Source organism: Chiloscyllium plagiosum, unplaced genomic scaffold, assembly GCF_037043375.1.
Source record: "Chiloscyllium plagiosum isolate Xiang-an unplaced genomic scaffold, Cpla_swu_hap1 HiC_scaffold_23, whole genome shotgun sequence".
NCBI classification, from domain to species: Eukaryota; Metazoa; Chordata; class Chondrichthyes; order Orectolobiformes; family Hemiscylliidae; genus Chiloscyllium; species Chiloscyllium plagiosum.
This window is the reverse complement of record NW_028270161.1, coordinates 15,300,253-15,322,033: the sequence shown is the minus strand read 5'-3', so window position 1 is coordinate 15,322,033 and position 21,781 is coordinate 15,300,253. Positions and strand designations below refer to the sequence as shown.

Sequence of the window (21,781 nt, the reverse complement as noted above, 5' to 3'; positions counted from 1 at the left end):
CTCCAAGCACTGAACCTAAGGAACTCCCCTAATCATTGGCTATCATTCTGAAAAAGACCCTTTTACCTTCACTGTCTGCCTTCTGCCAACCAGCTAATCCTCTATCCATGTGAGTACCTTGCCCCAAGCACCTTATCTTAGCAGCACCTTGTCAAAAGGCCTTCTGGATATCCAAATAGATAATGTTCACTGACTTTCCTTTATCTAATTTGCTTGTTATCTGCTCAAAGAATTCTAACAGATTTGTCAGGCATGACCTCCCCTTGACAAAGCCGTGCTGACTCAAGGCTATATTACTTCCAAGTAATCCACATCTTACCCTTAATAATGGTCTCTAAAACTTTATCCAACATTGAAGTCAGACTAACCAGCTAATAGTTTCCTTTCTTCTGCCTCTCTCCCTTCCTTAGGATTCCTTCATCTTGAGCTCTCTAATCAAGTCTGCCGCATTACTCCTCACCAAATCCAGAATTGCCTGTTCCCTAGTGGGCTCTACCACAAGCTTTTCCAAAAAAAATCGCGTAGACATTTCACACAATTTTCTTGGGATCGATTACCAACCGTATTTTCCCAGTCCACCTGCACATTGAAATTCCCCATGATTATTATAATAACGCTTTCCTTTCAAGCCTTTTCTATCTCCTGATTTATTTTCTTCCCCACATCCTGACGACTCCACGGAGGCCTTTACATAACTCCCATTAGGATGGTTTTTCCTTTGCACGTCCTCAACTCTACCCACCTACACCTTCTGCCTCTACATCACTTCTTTCTATCGATTTAATTTCAATTCTTACTAACAAGGCAAACACGGCCTTTCTGTCCATCCATCTGTCCTTTTGATAGAATGTTTATCATTGGATATTAGCTTCTGAGCACTGGTCCCCTGCAGAAGCATATCTGTGATACCCACAATATCGAACCTGCCAAATCCAAATTGTGCTACAAGCTCATTTATCTTTTTATGTATGCTGCATGTATTTAATGCACCCTCAGTCCTGCATTGGCTGCTCCCGTTCTCATAGATGTTCCCTTATCTGCTGTGCTCGAAGTTAATTTCCAGAGCCTTTCCATACTCTCTATCTTATTACATGTTCTGGAAGCCTTAATAACTTCTGCTGAGCCCTCCCTCCCTTTAACTTTTTCCATGATTTTCCATGCAACTAAACAACCTCCCTCCCTTGCCCTGTCACTATTTCGTTCTTAGGAACTTAAGACACAAGCCACATTTAAGGAAAAAGGTGGATTGCGAATTGGAAAACCAGTGGGGCGGCAATGAAAGTTAACATTTTGTTAGAATTGTTTTGTGCTTTGACAAAGGGATAAAGCTCTTATGTTGGGAAAGTGTTTATGTGATATTATTGATTACTGAGGCCAAAGTTTTGCTGTGAGGTGATGTGGTGGTGAGCATCGATAGTCAAAATTACTCACCATGTAGATGTTGTATTATGATGTCCAAACGTGAAGGTGAAGAATTATGACATAATCACTGCAAGTTTATTGAGTGACAATCAATCTTTTCTCACTAGGAAATGGTCCGATAGAGCAGATCTTTTCTGATACTTCTCGTGATTGATTTGGAGAATCTGCTGCTTTATGACAATGGGGGCCTTAAAATAGTCACTAATAAATCCAAAAATGCATTCAGCAGAAACGTCTTTAACCAGAGTGTTGTCAGAATATGCAACTTGTTATGTACAATAAGCAGTTGAAATAAATAATGTCGATGCTTGCAAAGAAACTCTAGAAGAGCACATAGGGGCAAAGGAGTGGAAGTAAATAAAAGGATGATTTGTTGAAGTGACGTGTGTAAACACCAGCATAGATCATTTGGGTTAAACAGCCCATTTCTGTCAATCCACATGATCAACTGTGATATGAGAAGGAATATCCACTGCACAGGCAGTGCATAATATATGCAAGACTTTCAATGTAATCCTGTCTCCCAATAATCTTCCAGGATCTTTCCTCATGGTTATCATTTTTGTGATATTTCATCAGACAAGCCAAAAACATCAGGATGATCTGAGTGACTCCTGTACCACAGTGCCACCAACGATGGAGGACTGAATAGCAGGCAAAAGTGTTTTCAAAATTAACAAAAAATGTTATTGCCTTGACCACTTTAGGAATTGCATTACCAATGCCACAAAATTATGGCAGCAGGCAATATTATCTAAGTAAATTATAGTGTGTGAGTGAGCATGCGGGTTGAGCCAGAGGAAAATAATCTTTCCTGGAAGTGAATTCAGGATCAGTGGTGTTAGAGCCGTCCTTGATGCCTTTCCGTTGTTATGCCAACTAATGATAAGATGGAACAAACTGCTCAAAGCCTTTGGAATCCTTGATTGGAATCCTTCCTGGAGTATCCAGTGCTGTCTGTTCAAACTATCTGAATCCCTTGATTAGGTTGCTGACTGGTAATCACTCCAAAAATGCGTTATTTTACTTGTAATTAAAAAAGACAAAGTCTCTGAGTTGCTTAATGAGTTTTCCATATTTTCTGTTTGATTCCCAAAAACCCCAATTCTCCACAGGTGACAGATGGTTCTGTAGTTGCTCTGGTGCCCAAACAAACAACAGCGTACAATGCTGCCAATAATTCGACTGTGTCTCGAACCTCAGCTAGCAAATATGGTGAGTTCTCGTCTCCCCATTTCATTTCAAAAGACCCTTCTTTCTTTTACAAAATAGTTCTTGCACTCCCATCATTTCCGTCTGTAACTTCATTCCATCCTTCTATTCAATGGTACAGTGAAGTGATATCCCAGGAGGATTGAGTGCCATGATAAGTTTGGAGCTGGGACAGCAGAGGGATACAGCAGAATGCTGATTAACGTACAATTACATGAACATGTACAACACAGAAGCAGGCCATTCACATCAAAGACTCCACCTCAATGTTTACGAGCGACATATTATTGCACAAACAGAAGTCGCTGCAAAAGCTCAGCAGGTCTGGCAGCATGTGCAGAGGGGAATCCGAGTTCACCTTTCGAGTTGAGTGACCCTCCCTCAGAACTGTTTCTGAAGTAATTTTGTTTCTGATTTACAGCTCCCACAGTTCTTTCAGTTTTACATAACCTTGCATGCTGTTCTCAAACCATCAGTGAATCCTTCCCTTCCTTCCTCATGTTCTTATCGAGCTGTCCCTTAACTGCATTTACTCTTTCCCTCATCCTCTTCACCTTGCGACAATGGCTGTTGATGAAGTACTTAGTGTGGAAACAGGCCCCTCAGCCCAATCAGTCCACACCAACCATCCGAGGAGTAACTCACCCAGACCCATTTCCCTCCCACTAATGCACCTAACACAATGGGCAATTTAGCATGGCCAATTCACCTGACCTGCACATCTTTGGACTGTGGGAGGAAACCGGAGCACCTGGAAGAAACCCACGCAGAGACGGCAAGAATATGCAAACTCCGCACAGACAGTCGCCTGATGCTGGGATCGAACCTGGGACCCTGCTACTATGAGGCAGCAATGCTAACCACTGAGCCACCGTGCCACCCTGGTTCTGTTAGACACAGATGTACTCCCAAATCTTTGCTTATGTGTCCAGCCTTCGTATCTGGTTCTAGTGACTGTCACCAGCAGATTTGACTATGGGTGCACTAGGACACTGCCATTCTCTTCTGGTTGTTTCAGGTCACTCAACCCAAAAATTCAACTCCGATTTCCCTCCACACGTGCTGCCAGGCCTGCTGAGCTTTTGTAGTGACTTCTGTTTGTGCAATGTCATGTGGCGTGTAAACACCGAGGTGGAGCCTTTGGCCTGTTTCTGTGTCATTTGTACACGTATAAAGTTTATGATGAGTTAATGATCAGAAGGTGAAAGCACTGGGCAGCGACCGGGAGCAGGGGCCCTGGATAGTGACTGGATGAAGCTCACCTTGCATATAATTGGAATAAAGTAACCCATCTGTGCTCCCCCCACTCCCAAAGTGACATCATTGAAGTCAACCTGTTTAGCACAGAGCTGGATTAAGTTTGGGAAATTGACAGTGTTGGTAATTTAGTCTGTCCTATTGATTTTAGGGAATTTGTGTTCACATTTACTGGCACAGGCAGTCGATGATTTGTAGCTAGTTATTAATAGTTTTGTTGAGTTTGTTAAGCAGCGGTTTAGATATTAGTTAATTAGATGAAGAAAACATAGAACCTTGACAATTGGGGATGGCTCACTGATGTGAAAGAACACAGTCTGTCAGCACAGAATGTTCAAAGTTTGGGAGAAGATTTGTAGCTCGGGTGCTCGTTGTTGTGGTTTTGTTCGCCGAGCTGGGAATTTGTGTTGCAGACATTTCGTCCCCTGTCTGAGGATGTCACCACAACACAGAATGTTTTGGTCCTGTTAAGATAGCAGGAGTATCATCTTGGTCTCCAGTCGGTGTGTTAAGAATCATTCTCAGGGTCTTCCTCCTCTTGTACTGGTCCATCTTCCATTAAAGAAAGCAGCTGTTCAAGGACTGACTGATGAGAACTCGCCTTAAGTGTCCCGGGACACTGAAACATCATCTTTGCAGGGCCAGGTTAAATTGTCTGAACTCTTTAACCAATGGTTTTGGGGTAACTCCTCATGATATCTAATAACCATCTCCCCCATGCCCAGCTCCCTTTGAAGGTCAGTTTTCATTCCATCGAAGAAAAAATCCCTCTTCCTTTTGAAAACAGTACCCTGATAATAAGGTAGAATTGGCACTAAATAAACTGTTGATACTAGTTTAATGTGCATCACAACCTCTCTTTTTAATTCTGCACTTTAGTTTTATATTCTGGTATATTAGAAGGTTAATTACAGCTGTAACGGATGTTAAATGCAGTCTCACGCTACACAGTAAATAAGAAGAAAATTCACTTTTTAAAGGTTCCCAATTTCCAGCAAACCACTACGTATAGGCCCAGAAGAAAATTACCTTCCTCTGTCCTTCAACCACTGCGATCAGTTAATTGTCCTTTTCCAGGAAAGACATTAGGCATCTGGAAGGCCTCAAGCCTGCAGGGTCATGAAAGGCACTACATAAATCCATCTGTTTTTCTTGTAGAAACCATGATCCGGTATACAGGCAGCCCTGACAGTCTGCGCTCTCGCACTCCGATGATCACTCCTGACCTGGAGACAGGGGTCAAGGTCTGGCACCTGGTCAAGAACCATGAGCATGGAGACCAGAAGGAGGGAGATCGGGGCAGTAAGATGGTGTCTGAGATCTACCTGACTCGGCTACTTGCCACAAAGGTAATGTTTAGCAACTGGAAATTTAGGAAACCAGAAACTGCACGTGTTAACCCGATTCTTCGATTCAGGCTATGAAGTCAACCCAGAAAAAAACTACCCTTCAGTTCTAGACAGAAGCCTCTTGCCAGAAAACCTCACTCTTGGGTAGATTGATGGGGGGCTGGAGTAAGATAGCTTGTAAACCATGTGAGAATTCCCTATAGCAAAGGAAATCTGCTGCCTGTGTGACTCCAGGCCAACAGTAATGTCTCCTGAAATGGTCTAGTGGGTCATTCAGTTGTATCAACTGCTTGGAGGTCTCAATAAAGAAATGAACCTGGACAGGCCACCTGGCATCAACAAAGGCACCGGAAATGACAATGGCAAACACAGCCATGTAGACGGTACAAAGTTCTCCTTAACATCTGGGGGCTAGTGCCAACATTGGTAGAGTTGACTAACAGAATAGTCAAGCATCGGCCTGACCTTGGTATGGTCCTCTGTGCCACAGCCAGTCATCATCCCTGGGTACATGCCCTGTCCCACCAATAGGATACAACCAAAATAGTTGGTAGCACAGTGGTATACAATCAGGAGGGAGCTTTCATAAGAATCCTCAATATTGACTCCAAGACCCATGGAGTCTCAGGGCATCAAGTCAAACATGGTCAAGGAACCCTTGTACTACTCTGCACATTGCACTATGAATCAGTACTGTTCCATGTTGAGCACCACTTGGAGGTATTGTTAAGGGTGGCAAGGGCAGAGAATGCACTCACGATGGGAGATTTCAATATCCAGCACCACCACTGGCTCAGCAGCACCAATAATGACCAAACTGTTTGAGTCTTAGAGGATATAGCTGATGGACTGGTTTTGCAGCAGATAGGGGGATCCATACTTGATCTCATCCTCAACAATCTGCTGACTGCGGATAGATCTGTCCCCACGACAGTATTGGTAAGAGTGACCACTACCTAATCCTTGGGGAGATGATTTTGTTGTGTGGCACTATCACCATGCTAAATGGGTAGACTTCGAACTGACAAAGCAACTTAAGACTGCGCAGCCAGGAGGCGCTGTGAGGCATCTACAGCAGCAGAAATGTACTCCAGCACAGTCTGTCACGTCATGGCCCAGCATGATCCCCACTCCACCATTACCATCAAGCCAGGGGATCAACCCTTGTTGAACGGAGAGTGCAGGAGGGTGTGCCAGGAGCAGCACTAGGCAGACCTAAAGATGATGTGCTGACCTGGTGAAGCCACCTGGTGTGGCAAACAGCAGAAGAAGCAGCAAGTGATAGATAAACTAAGCAAATATACAACCAACAGTTTAGATCTAAGCTCTGCAGTCCTGCCATATCTGGGTATGGAGGATTTACTCCACAAATATCCCCATCCTCAATAAAGGGAGAGCCCACAACATCGGTACAAAAGATAAAGCTGAAACATTCACAGTGGTCTTCAGCCAGCAGTACCAAGTGGATGATCCATCCAAACCTCCTCCAGTGCTCCTCAGCATTACAGACACCAGACGTCAACCAATTCAATTCACTCCATGTGAATTGTACAAGAAATGGCTGGAAGCACTGAATACTACAAATGCTCTGAGTCCTGACAACATTCCAGCAATAATACTGAAGATTTGAGCTTCAGAACGTGCTGCTCCCTGAGCCAAGCTATTCTAGAACAGCTACAATACTGGCATCGACTTGATGATTGGAAAATTGCCCAAGTACGTCCTGCATATTAAAACCTGATCAAACCCAGCAGCCAATTACTGCCCAATCACAATCATCAGTAAAGCAATGGAAGAGGTCATGAAGAGTGCTATCAAGCAGCACCCGCTCAGCAATAACCTGCTTAGTGACATCCAGTTTGGGTTCCGCCAGGGCCACTCAGCTCCTGACCTCATTACAGCCTTGGCTCAAACATAGACAAAAGAGCTGAGTTCCAGAGGGGAGGTGGGAGTGACAACCCTTGACATCAAGGCTGCATTTGACTGAGTATGGCATCAAGGAGCCCGAGCAAAAGTGGAGTCAACGGGAATTGGGGGAAACTCTCTGCTGGTTGCAGTCATATGAAACACACAGGAAATTGCCTTTGGTTATTAGAGGTCAGTCACCTCAGCTCCAGGACCCCTCGACTGGAGTTCCTCAGAGTAGTGTCCTCAACCAAACCATCTCAGCTGTTCCATCAGAAGTTCAGAAATGGGATGTTTGCTGACGACTGTACAATGTTCAGCAACATTCTTGACTCCTCAAATAGTGAAGCAGCTCATATTGAAGATTAGCACATTCTGGACAATATCCAGGCACAGGCTGAAAAGTGGCAAATAATATTCGTGCTACTCAAACACCAAGCAGTGATCATCTCAAACAAGAGAAAATCTAACCATCACCTCTTGACATTCAATGGCGTTACTGTCTCCCACTAGCAATTTCTTGGGGTTACTACTTAACAGAAACTGAACTGGACTGGCCATATAAATACAGTGTCAACAAGAGCACGGTGGCTCAGTGGTTAGCTCTGCTGCCTCACAGCGCCAGGAACCCAAGTTCAATTCCAGCCTTGGGCAACTGTCTGTGTGGAGTTTGTACATTTTCCCCGTGTTTGTGTGGGTTTGTTCCCACAGTCCAAAGATGTGCCATTTAGGTGGATTGGCCATGCTAAATTGCCCATAGTATTCAGGGATGTGTAGGTTAGATGCATTAGTCAGAGGTAAATGTAAGAGCAATAGAGCAGGGGTACGGGGCTGGATGGGCTCTTCTTCAGAGAATTGGAGTGGACTTGTTGTGCCGAATGGCCTGTTTCCACATTGTAGGGATTCTGTGATTCACTTCCCACACAAAGAGCAAGTCAGAGGCTAGGAATCTAGCAGTGAGTAACTCACTTCCTGCCTCCTCATAACCTGTCCAACACCTACAAGACACAAGGCATGAATGGAATACTCCCCACTTGCCTGGCTGAGTGCACTCTGCTTAAGAAGCTTGACACCATCTAGGTAAAACCAGATTTGCACCACATCCATCTACTCCCTCTAGCAACAGTGAACAGTGTACCATCTACATAATGTAGTGCAGAAATTCACCAAGATTCTTCGGACAGCACGTTCCAAACCCATGATCACTGCAATTTAAAAGGACAAAGAGTACAGATACAGGGGAACATCATCCTTCCAATTCTGACTTGGAAATATGTCCCCATTCCTTCAATGGCACTGGGTCAAAAATCCTGGTATTTCCTCCCCAGTGACATCGTTAATCCACTTCGGACAAATGGACTGCAGTGATTAACGAAGGCAGCTCACCACCACCTCACCTTTCAACGGCAACTCCGATTTAGCAATACAAACAGGCCAAACCTTCAATGCTCACATCTCATGAACGAATAATAAAAAATATCAAGTATAAGGTTACGGTGGGAGAGCAAGACAGTAGCACCCATTCTAGATTGCTGTGGAAATGTCCTCACAGGAATGATGGTCCAAAAATGGTTCAAACTTCATCAGGTTTTGGTGCAGGAACACATCCTTCCCTCTGTATTAACTGAGGGCCGTTGTGTTCACTGCTGTCAGAAAATCTCAAGACTTGTTCACTTTCCTGCAACCTCTTCCAATCAAAAAAGGAATCTGGGAATTAAATATTTAAACACTCACTTACGAAAGTAAAGCCCTTGGGTTTCCACAATTAAAAGATGCCCCAAACAGCCTTACTTTAAGCAGGTACCAGGTAGGACATCTGAGACACTCTTCCAATCTGTATATGAATGTGTGTTTTTTTAATTTTGTGTGTGTATGTGGTGTTGGATGCACATTCATCTTTTCAAGGAGAGAGCCAGGTGTGTTCAGTACCTTAAGTTAAATGAAGCGTGGCAATTTGAACCAGGGAGCAGGAGATCTGCCCAGTTAATTTTTGTGATGATCAATCTATTTTATTTACAAGTTAATGAAGAAATGAAGATTCCTTCTGTTCACCATTTGTGACAAAAGCATGTCATGAACATAGAGGGAATCATCCCCTCCCAATGAGACATAGAGTACCATGAGAGATGAATACATCAGTGCACACATACACGACAAACATACAGCACAAAAACACACACAACACACACATGCATACACAGACAACACACAATCAACACACAGCATACACATAAACAACGCACACACAACACACAAACACATACACAAACACACAACATCAACACACACAAACACACACATGCACACAAACACGCAACATACAAACAACGCACACACAACATGTGCACACAAACACACACAACACACACACAACACACAAAAACACACACAACACAAACAAACCCACAACACACACAAGCAAACACACAACACAAACACACACAACACAAACACACACAACACATACAACAATCACACAAAACACACAAATACAAACACACACAAGCACACAAACACACGTACACAAACACAACATGCACACAACAGAAACACACACACAAACACACATCATGCACACACAAACACACACAGCACACACACAAGCACACATACACATGCGGCACACACAAACATACCCAAATATATGCACAACACACACAAATGCACACATGCACACAAACACACACACAACACATCAACACACACAACACACACACGAACACACTCATGTACACAAACACACAAGCACACAGACACAACGCACACACATGCAACATACACGTAAACACACACAGATATACACAAACAAACACATACGCAAAAACACACACACACACACACATTGTGCCATTATATGTGAATTGAGAAGGGAGACCTCCATGTAGTTCCTGTGGGTCAGCAAAGAATGAGGGATGGGCTTCCTCTTGCCTCTCCAAAGGAGAATTAATTTATTGACAAATCACTATCATGGCAGGTGCTGAATTATAATGTCAGTACGAAGGCAGGTATCAAGACTCCAACATTGTAATATGCAAATGATTGCAATACATTGAAAATACAGAAATCCTTTATTTATAAAATAATTTACAGAATGAATCAGACATATCCCCAATTAAGCAGAAAGGAAGCATGTATCCTTTCCTTTCTACTGAATTGTGGCCGCTAATCTGGTTTTGGATCCTGCTGGAATATAGTTTGAGAGGCCGAGGCCAAGCTAATACCACCAGCACACTGCCACTCCATGTGTGGTAGGAAGTGTCTGCATGCCTTTTGTTCATGGGTGGATCACAGCCAATATCTGGTTCTGTCACATTCACACTGGCTCCCTCAAGCTCTCTCTTACTCATATGTATAATGTCTCTCTTACATACACACCGGTTCATCCTCACAGGAGAAAGTGAGGGCTGCAGACACTGGAGATCAGACTCAAGAGTGTGGTGCTGGCAAAGCAGGTCAGGCAGCATCCGAGGAGCAGGAGAATCGATGTTTCGGGCATAAACCCTCCCTTCATTCCTGATGAAGGGCTTATGCCTGAAACGTCGATTCTCCTGCTCCTCGGATGCTGCCTGACCTGCTGTGTCTTTCCAGCACTCCTCTCAACCCCGGTTCACCCTCATATCATGAGATATGCACAATTATGCTGAGACTAATATATACTCACACAGACATACTCGTTCTCACACAACAACATGGTTGAATATGTGTCAGGGTAGGTACAATAGATTGCATTTGGAAATAAAATTGAGTTAAAATAGTAGAAGCGTGCACAGGGTGGTATATAGATGGTTTGGAGATGCTGATAGCTACAGAGAGAGAGAGTATGACTAACGGAAGAAGATACAGAGAAACAGATAATCCGATGTATAGAGAATGTAAGGTGGAAACAGGCAAAGCTTAGCAAGAAGAAAACAAACAAAGCAGTATTCAGCGGTGACAATGGAAGCCTGAGCCTCGAATGCCAATGGGTTTGGAGTTCCTTGTGTTGCTGAAAGTCTTCTCGCCTGTTTCGGTGGTTGTTGGTGCCTCTGTGCCAATGGAATGGGACAAAGCTGAAACCCTGTCACTGTTCCAGTATTTACAATAAACCCTGTTTGAAAATATTATCACACACCTGCAGGCAGCTGGGACTTGAAGTCAGGCCTCCTGGTTCAGAGGTAGGGCTATTACTATCACTGTGCCACACAATTGCCGCATTATTTAAGGCTAGATTCCAGGAGCTACTGTGGTGGGTTTTGAACCCATGTAATGCAGAGTACTAATCCAGTGACATTATCACCATCTCCCCCTGTTGTTTCCACTTTATTACCGGAGCTGCTGAAGTAAACCAGACTGTGGTGCAGAGATTTACAAGTGAGCAGTTTTATTTTCGCTGCAGATTCTGATTAAGTCTGAGGCAAACGGCAAGGCTGAGACTAATCCCTGCCAGGGTTGGTAAATTCACACACAGTGGTCCGGTAGTATCGGAAACATGGGGAGAGTAGAAACTGCCGGCTAGTCCTGAGGACAGACGTGCCTCACCGTTTCCATGCTTCACTCAGAGGTCAATGAACAGGCATCCAATCGCATGATCCTATTAATAGAGTTGAAGTACCCTCCCTGATTACAGCAATTACCTCTATGATTGGGACATTAGTTTAATTGCCCATATAAAGCCATTAACTTTGACACAGCCAATGTAAATCCTCTTGACCTGCGTTTGTGCTCAGTGTGCCTCATCCAGCTCCCACTACAATGCAGTCCTCGTTCACAAAGGCAGTCAACTTGAAATTACAATGTCGCTGCTCAGGATACAGGAGGTGCTGGCCCAAGGCAATTGTTTCTCTGTGATATTCATGTCAGTTTGATTCAGTAGACAGGACTCTCACCTCCCTGTTCACCCGATAGTGCATTTGAGTCCTGTAAATAAGGTGACTCACAACAACTTACAGTACTTTGATGTTGTAAAATGTACTAAGCACTTCTGAGAAGTGCAAATCAGATAAAAAATTAGCACCGAGTCGAAGGAGGCGATATTTGGACAGGTGGAACATTGAAGGAGTATAGGAATAAGTGGAAATGTTTGGGGTGGAGGATTCCAGACTAAAGGCAAGGCTGTCTCTGATGAACCTGCAGAAAGTCAGGAGCCACCTATAGCCTGAGTAGGAGGGTCACATAAACCTCAGAGGATGCAGCCATTACTCCTCAGATTCTAGATTCATAGAATCCCAGTAGTGTGGAAGAGGCCATTCAGTCCATCATGTCCACACCAACTCTCCGAAGAGCATCCCATCCAGACCCAGCATTCCCTATATTTCCCATGGCCAATCCACCTAACCTGCACATCCTTGGACTGTGAGGGGAAAACCCACACAGACACAGGGAGAATGTGCAAACGCCACACAGACAGTCCCCCGAGGCTGGAATTGAACCTGGGTCCCTGGTGCTGTGAGGTAGTTGGGCTAACCACTGAGCCACCGTGGTGGCAAAATTTCTGTTTGCTGTGTGTAGCTGTGAGCATTCTCTTTGAAGTTGCCCTGAAGTCATGCCCAAACATCTTACCAGGAGTATGGCCTGTGAGTGGGGCCTCTTTCCTCACTGTGTGAGGTGTTCCAGGTTGTTATTTGACCATGCCTTATGCAGTTTAGAGGGAATGTTTGTTATTCACAGGCAGTGCACTGGAACTGTGTTTAATAGTGTGTACCCAACCTCAGTTATCAATAATCATATTTTACCTGGTCAAAACAAAGCCTATTTCTTTTAAAAAACAAAGTTCTGGAAGTCAGCCTGACTACATTGGTTCATGGTAGATTTTGCTCTCAATGATTTGCAAATTATTGAGTGCAAGTTGCTTGAAAATGCTTTTCAAAACAGAAAAGGTCTTTAGCCATTAAATGCACACAAGACTAAAGTTCTACAGCAGTGAGCTCCGAGTGAAGGAAGTCACTAATTCACCAACTTATTGGAGTTTGTTGAAGGTGTAATGTGCACTGGGAATAAAGGGGAGCTAATGCAGATAAAGGAAAATATAATGTATTTGGATTTTTGGAAAGCATTTGATAAGGTGCCACAAGAGATCTTATTGTGGAGAATAAGACCTCATGGGATAGGGCATAACATTTAGCATTGAGAGAAGATTGGCTGGCTGGCAGAAAACAGAGTATACATCAATGCATCATTGGCTGATTGACAAGATGGAAAGAGTGGAGTCATGCAGAGTGTTGCAGCCGGGATCTCAGTTTTTTATAATTAACAACAAAGGGACAGTTTGAAGAAGACACCAAATTAGTAGGCAAGTATTTTGCAACTAAGAAGTAAGGAAGTTGAAGACAGCTATAGATAGATTCAGTGATTGGGAAAAAAATAAGACAGGCAGAATATAACAGGAAAATGTGAAGTTTAGTTTCTCACAGCACCAGGGACCTGGGTTCAATTCCACTCTCAGGCAATTGGCTGTGTGGAGTTTGTAGATTCTCCCTGTGCCTGTGTGGGTTTCTTCCTGGAGCTCCAGTTTCCTCTCACAGTCCGAGGATGTGCAGATTAGGTTTATTGGCCATGCTAAATTGCCCATTGAGTCCAGGTATGTGCAAGCTAGGTGGATTAGCCATGGGGAAATGCAGGGATATAGTGGGGTGTGGGTCTGAGTGGATTGCCCTTCAGAGGGGCAGTGATGGGGCTAAATGGCCTGCTTCCACACTGCAGGGATTCTGAGATTTAAACAGAGACCCACTGTGGAATTCCAGAGTGTAGAGAAATTTAAGTGACCTGGTAATAGATCACAAAAAAGTTAAGATGCAACATGTAATCAAGGAAACAAATGAAATGTGATCCTTTATTGTGGTGGGAATTGAACATAAGCTGTTCTGCTTCAGTTATAATGGGCACAGTAAGAGACCACATTATATTAAATTCCCTACAGTGTGGAAACAGGTCATTTGACCAATAAGTCCACACTGATCCTCCAGAGTAACCCACCCAGACCCATTTCCCTCTGACTAATGCACCTAACGCTACGGGCAATTTAGTATGGCCAATTCACCTGACCTGCACATCTTTGGACTGTGGGAGGAAACTGGAGCACCCGGAGGAAACCCGCGCAGACACAGGAGAATGTGCAAACTCCACACAGACAGTCGCCCGAGGCTGAAATCGAACCTGGGTCCCTGGTACTGTGAGTCTGCAGTGCTAACCACTGAGCCACCATGCCACCCATAAATCTTGAATACTGGGTACCACTTTGGTTGCTGATTTGCAGTAGGATATGATTGTGTTGGAGATGGTTCAGTGGAGGTTAGCTAGACTGAGATCTGGAATAAGTGAGTTGTCTTGTGAGCAATAGTTGGACAATCTGAGCTTGTTCCTTCTTTACAGTGAGTCCAGAGGGAGGGGGCACTAAATAAAAATTAGAGGTCACTTTTTTAAGACAGAAAGGAGGAGAATTTATTTTTCTGTGAGTTGTGTGGCTAAGGAACTCTGTGCCTCAGAAGGTGGAGGAGACGGAGGAGGTTCATTGAATATTATGAAGATAGAGATGGATAGATTCTTATAAGGCAGGAAATTCAAGAGTTATCAATGGTAGATCAGAATGTGGAATTCAAAACACCAACAGATCAGCCGTGACCTTATTGAGCAGGCTCAAGGGGCTGAATGGCCTACTTCTGTTCCTATTTATTTTGTTAGTACCACATTTATCCTACACATAACTCCATCTGCACTATTTGATGACTTTTGAAATGGGAAAGTGGGTCATTTAACTTGGGCTTCAGGGAAGTCAACATCCCTCACATTCATGGAACAAATGTTATTTTAAAAATTCAAGTACATTCAGTCCAAATGGAATCAATGGACCCTCAGTATTACAAGTCCTGGAGGAAGTGTAAATTTTGTTAACTAATTCTGACCATCTTTATAGAGGTGCTGCAGCAATATCTATTGAAGGCAGAGGGCTTGCGGAATTAGAGAGCTATCAATTCTGCTGCTTGATTTTCTTTCTTGAAGTTGCCTCGAAAGGAAATTTCTGTCCCTTGAAGTAATTTGGGAAAGGGAATGGGAGAAAATTATAGAGTAATTAAGCATGGATTCTGAAAAGGATGAACTAGGTAAGCCGTTAATTGATTCCAAATTCCTTTAAAAAAATTGAATGTGTTAGACCAGGAGGAAAGCAAATTTATTCTCAGACATAAAGCAGAAAGCGCTGGAGGAACTCAGCAGGTCTGGCAGCATTCGTGGAGCGAGAAATGGAGTTGAAATGTCACACTGGACTCGAAATGTTAACTCTGTTTCTCGCTCCACAGATGCTGCCAGACCTGCTGCATTTCTCCAGCATTCCCTGTGCTTGTTTCAGATTTCCAGCATCCTCAGGACGATGCTTTGATTTATTTTTTTTCTCACAATCCTGATACCAGCTTTAAACATCTTAAACAGTTGTCCTTTTGAATTGCAGCTTGCATAACTCCAAACACCACAGTCCCCTGCTAGTGCAATGAACTTGCTCCATTTTCTACTGTTTAAAAGCAGCCCACACTTTATTTTTCCTGAATTCAGTGAGTTCAAGATAGTTACTTTTATTTGGAATGTTAGTATTATTGGCTGGGTCAGCATTTAAAGTCGTAGAGGCATAGAGATACATAGCATGGAAACTGACCCTTCGGTCCAACTCGTCCATGCCGACCAGATATTCTAACCTAATCTAGTCCCATTTGCCAGCACTTGGCCCATATCCTTCTAAACCCTTCCTGCTCATGTGCCCATCCAGATTCCTTTTAAATGCTGTAATTGTACCAGCCTCCACTACTTCCTCTGGCAGTTCATTCCATATATGCACCATCCTCTGCGTGAAACAATTGCCCCTCTCACCCTAAACCTATGCCCTCCAGTTCTGGATGCCTCAACCCAGGGAAAAGACTTTGTCAATTTATCCTATCCATGCCCCTCATGATTTTATAAACCTCTAGAAGGTCACCCCTCAGCCTCCGACGCTCCAGGGGAAACAGCCCCAGTCTATTCAGCCTCTCCCTGTAGCTCAAATCCTCCAACCCCAGAAACATCCTTGTAAATCTTTTCTGAATCCTTTCAAGTTTCACAACATCCTTCTGGTAAGAAGGAGACCAGAATTGCATGCAATATTCCAAAAGTGGCCTAACCAACGATCTGTACAGCTGTAATATGACCTCGCAAGTCCTGTACTCAATGCTCTGACCAATAAAGGAAAACCATTTATTGCCCACTGATAGCCTAGTGGTATTATTGCTGGATTATTAGTCCAGAGAGCCAGGTAATGTTTCTGGAGACCTGGGTTTGAATCCTGCCATTGTAGCTTGTGGAAATTGAATTCAATAAAAATCTAGAATTAAGAGTCTGATGGTGACCATGAATTGATTGTCGGAAAAACCCACCTGGTTCATTAATGCCCTTTAGGGAAGGAAACTGCCTTCCTTGTCTGGTCTGGCCTACATTGGACTGCAGACCCACTGCCAATGTGGTTGACTCCTAACTGCCCTCTAGAGTGGGCAATAAATGTTGATCTATCCAGAGATGCTCTCATCCTGTAAGTGAGTTAAAAATAATTCTAAATTGCCTTGAGAAGATGACACACCACCTTCTTGAACCACTGCAGTCTATCAGGTGTATGCATCCCCACAGTGTCCTTAGGGAGGGTATTGCAGGACTTTGACCCAGTGAGCATGAGGATATGTTCCTCAATCAGGATGGTGTGTGGATGGAAGGGAACTGCCCACCTGCCTTCTGACCTTGGCACAGTAGTCACAGGTGCAAAAGATGCCATTGAGAACCACTGGTAAGTTGCTGCAGAAGCATTGTGTGCTTCTGACACACAGTGAAAGCCCTCTTACCTGAGGAACGACATTCAATATGACAGGGACCTTTCAACATTTTCTCTCAATTAAAGGGAACATATTTCCCTGGATCTGAAAAATCATTGTGCAGGTCTGTATAATTGGAAAATAAAAAAAAAACAGAAGAACTGTGTGTGCTGGAAATCAGAAGCAAAAACAGAAATTGCTTGAAAGGCACAGCAGGTCTGGCAGCATCTGTGGAGAGAAATCAAAGTTAACGTTTTGGGTTCGGTGACCCTTGCTGAGAACTGATGGTAGTTAGGAAAAAGTTTTTTTTTAATGCACATATCTGCTGCATAAAAGCCAACTTTTTCCTAGCTACCTTCAGAGGAAGGGTCATTGAACTTGAAACGTTAACTCTGATTCCTCTCCACAGATGCTGCCAGACCCACTGAAGCTTTCCAGCAATTCTTGTTCTTTTTTTTATAGTTGCAAGTGTATTTAAGTGTATGTCATGCTCTTCCTAGAGTTTCCAACTTAAGCACAAACATTCTTAAACAAGGAAATATTTTTCAAGAGTTTGGTGCTGGGAAAGCACAGCAGGTCAGGTAGCATACGAGGAGCAGGAAAATCGATTTTCGGGCAAATTCCTGATGAAGGGCTCTTGCCCAAAACATCGATTTTCCTGTTCTTCAGATGCTGGCTGACCTGCTGTGTTTCTCCAACACCACACTCTCAACTCTCGTGTCCAGCAACTGCAGTACTCACTTTCGCCAAGAAAATATTTTTGTCTCGCAAGTATGTAATGTATTTGGTCTGAGCTCTGAAAAATTCAATTTGAAACATCAACTCTATCTCTCCCTCCTCAGTGGCTGCCAGAAGCTGCGTTTTTCCAGTATTTCCTGTTTTTGTTTTGAATTTCAGGCTCTGCAGCTTTTGCTTTTATGTAATTTACCCTGTTTGGCCTTCAGCTGCAGTAACTAAGAATGTTTATGTCAGTAACTTATACATTGGGCCCATCAGTGCCGATTACAAGTAGCAATTCTTTACACAAAATTGATTCCTCTTGGCATGTTTAATGTCCTGAAATTTGTAAGCAAGCGTCATCTCATTTTCGTAACTGGCATAACATTTTTCTTCCAAAATAAATCTGAGGTAAAATGATGCTTGAGGCCTATCGAACAGATGAAGCCTGTCAGAGTTTCATTAATATTGTTGCCACCCTGAGCAGCTGCGAGGTACGGAGAATGCTATATATTTTTTTGTCTCTGGCTACCTCCTCCCCCCTCCTCTTCTTGTATGCCAAGATAAGCTGTCACCAGTCCTGGACACGCTAGAAATATTATAATTGTCAGCTAACACGATTCTTCCACGGTGTTTGAGCAGAATGAGAATTTGCTGCCTTTGAGCGGCCACACCATTCATCTTTATCAATGCACCAGGCGCCCACCTCAAATGTTAACCCCATAGTGAACTTATGTGTTGTTTACCAGTCGTTTCACTCCATTAGCATCAGTTTCCTACTTGGGAAAACTGTCCTTTTATTTCTCCAAATAATGAATACTTATAATTGATTAAATAAATTTGGGGGCAAAATTATGTGCTCATCATGGTTATGGAATTGCAATTGTTTTGTTTAGGTTTTGCACATACACATCCAAAAAGAGATACTTTTGGTGTAAGATGTGTTTTTACAACCAGACATATTTAAAGTGTAGAGAGTTTGGCAGAGATGTTCGTGCTAGTGGTAAGGATTGAAGTACTGGACAAGTGTCACTTCCAATTTGCGATTTAGCCGATTTCATCTCTATGTCCTGTTCATTATTGCCACTTAATTTCTTTTCTCTCTTCACTTTGCTGCAGGGGACCCTGCAGAAGTTTGTGGATGACCTCTTTGAGACCATCTTCAGCACGGCTCACCGAGGGAGTGCACTGCCTCTCGCCATCAAGTACATGTTTGATTTTCTGGACGAGCAGGCAGACAAGCATCAGATCCATGACCCTCACGTCAGACATACATGGAAGAGCAACTGGTGAGTATTGAAGGGACTGCGTGTAGGGTGGACAGGGGAGCCAGTGACTAGACCAAGCCAGCATGTGTAAAGATTAGATTAGATTAGATTAGATTAGATTAGATTACTTTACAGTGTGGAAACAGGCCCTTTGGCCCAACAAGTCCACACCGACCCGCTGAAGCGCATCCACCCAGACCCATTCCCCTACATCTAACACTACGGGCAATTTAGCATGGCCAATTCACCTGACCTGCACATTTTTGGAGTGTGGGAGGAAACCGGAGCACCCAGAGGAAACCCACGCAGACACGGGGAGAATGTGCAAACTCCACACAGTCAGTCGCCTGAGGCGGGAATTGAACCCGGGTCTCTGGCGCTGTGAGGCAGCAGTGCTAACCACTGTGCCACCGGGCCGCCCAGAGGATGGAAATCGTTGGCAATGGGTGGAAGATCCAAGGCCTCGATTCAGCTTTCAATGTTGAAATGATTACTTGAAGAGGCCCAAGACCGTGATAGCTTTCCATTTTTGTAGATACTCTTACTCAAGCTGTTGCAGTGCACACCAGTGCAGCAGGTGGGAATTGAGCCCAGGTCTCAGAGGCAGGGACACTACCACTGCAGTTCCTGTCCAAAAGGGGAGATGATGCTTTGCATCATGTTTGACAGTTCTGCATTAAACATCGGGAACCTTGCTCTGGAGTGGCAGCCTACGAGATTAGATTAGGATATCTGGTCGGCATGGGTGAGTTGGACCGAAGGGCCTCTTTCCGTGCTGTACATCTCTATGACTCCATGTTGCAGAGGATGATAGGGCTGGGGAAACTGAAAGCCTCTGGTTTCTCCTCTCGTCCGGTCAAGCTTATCGTTCTGCTCACCTCTTCCAGGCAGTTATGCCCCAAGTGATCATGGCCATTAGCAACTGTGTCTCAATCATTTGTGTCCTCGTCCACGTCCACGTCCACGTCCACGTCCACGTCCACGTCCACGTCCACGTCCACGTCCACGTCCACGTCCACGTCTTTCATATCTCATTTGGGCAGGGTGTCCTTGTGGTGGAATAGTGGACACCCCAAGGAGTCGTGACCCAGTTCACTGTGCAGATACCGTTTGGGTACAGAGCCGTCACTGTCCGATGAGTGTGACTGAGCTGGTGCTGATGCTGTTGATTTAACAGTGAATACATGCTAATGGAATGAGCACACTCCAGCATCTGAGTTCATGGCGGCTTCACTCATTCAGAATGAGTTACGAAGCTTTGGTGTAAGGAAAGGGATTGTATAGTAAAATGGTTTGTTATAAATTATATGCATTTGCATATCTTGACACTGGAATTCCAGGGGAATTTATTACAGTGGCAGTAATTGTGAAGTAAGCTGGTTTATTGGGATTTGAGACTTTTTTAGAATGTTAACTCAAAAAATGTGTGTGGTTTGTTTGAGTTCTGGTTGAGATCATGCTTTAACAAGGGGTCTCAATGGGAATCAGTAAAGACAACTTGCATTTATATACCACCTCCAACATCATTAAAAATACAAAGGCACCGCACAGGACCATTGTTCTGCAACAATTGACTCCAGCCAAAGGTTGAGACATTAGTTCAAGCACAGTAATGGCTACAGTACCAAATAAGAAATCTCAAGGAATTGTGGAAACATTCAGATATAATTGATGAACAAATGCTGTGGGGAATATGAGCTGTATGCTTTGTGTAGTTTTTCAATTCCAAATCAAGTTAAGACATGAACAAGACTTTGCAGGCGTCACTTGGGTGGAAAAATAAGAAACTTCATTTTAAAACATTTTTCAAGTGTCTCCAATGCAATACGTTGAAATGGTTGATGTGAGTGAGGACAGACTGCAGAATCTTCCTTATTGCTTCATGCCCCTCACTGATTAAACTGCTGGAAGATTAAGTACTCATTTAAAAGTAATAAAAAATAAAGCAGATGCTTACTTTCTACCAGGCATAATGTCCTTAATTGTGTGGAAGTTGCTTCATTCATCATGCACAAGAGAGGGCAAAATATGCACATTTGCAGTCTGCTATTTCTATGACACCAGAATGTGGCCAAGAATTGATTTTATTTTAAATTAGTAGATTCCTTCCATCCCCCACTCCCCCTCCAATTCCTTGGTTTCCCCTTTATCCTGAAGGTCTTTCTTGTATCATGATCATGAGGTTAATGGCTGGCTATTCCTGAAACAGGAGAGGTTGCAATCACATTGAAAACCAACAACCTTTGTTAACTATTTACACTCAATACAAGAGAGGCTTAAACAGGACATCGCTGGACCATTCCACACTCAGGGTCCAGTGTCATGCAATCTGACATGTTTGTTAATACTGTCAGCAATCAGCTATTAATCTCGTGCATTGATTCTTAAACATAAACAAAAATTGCTGGAAAAGCTCAGCGAGATCTGGCAGCGTCTGTGGAGGGAAATCAAAGTTAATGTTTCAGGTCGAGTGATCCTTACCCGGTGTTGATTCTTGCTTTAGAGATAGTATCCATGGTGGCATCAGAACTCTGGTACCTCACCCAGGTAGACATTCTGTTTGGGAATGACAGGAGCAGTCAGGGAGATATTTGACCATGAGCTGAATTCTGTCCTAGTCCAAAGTGATAATGAAAAGGATGGTGGAGTGTGTTTTAAGAAGGGTTCTTAGGAGCAGAGGGTCTTCAAAAATGGTAAGGCTGCCAATGCTGGGACACAGGGAGAAAGCATTAAAAACGCTACAGTCAGGTAAGCAAAGAACTTGGGTTAGAATTAGAATCCCTATAGTGTGGCAACAGGTCCTTCGGCCCAACACCAACCTCCCAAAGAGTATCTCACCCAGTCCCATTCCCCG

At 43.7% G+C, this 21,781-nt stretch overlaps 1 protein-coding gene across 8 annotated transcripts in view; it reads left to right on the top strand.

Moving 5' to 3' along the window:
- Nucleotides 1-21,781, top strand: part of plxna4 (plexin A4) — a 633,380-nt gene that overhangs the window by 599,343 nt on the left and 12,256 nt on the right. For all 8 annotated transcript variants that reach the window (XM_087999383.1, XM_043714038.2, XM_087999382.1 and 5 more), the window contains 3 exons: nucleotides 2,538-2,637; nucleotides 5,050-5,240; nucleotides 18,779-18,948. In XM_087999383.1, the coding sequence (XP_087855509.1) occupies nucleotides 2,538-2,637; nucleotides 5,050-5,240; nucleotides 18,779-18,948 (461 nt within the window). The remainder of the gene's footprint in view (nucleotides 1-2,537; nucleotides 2,638-5,049; nucleotides 5,241-18,778; nucleotides 18,949-21,781) is intronic.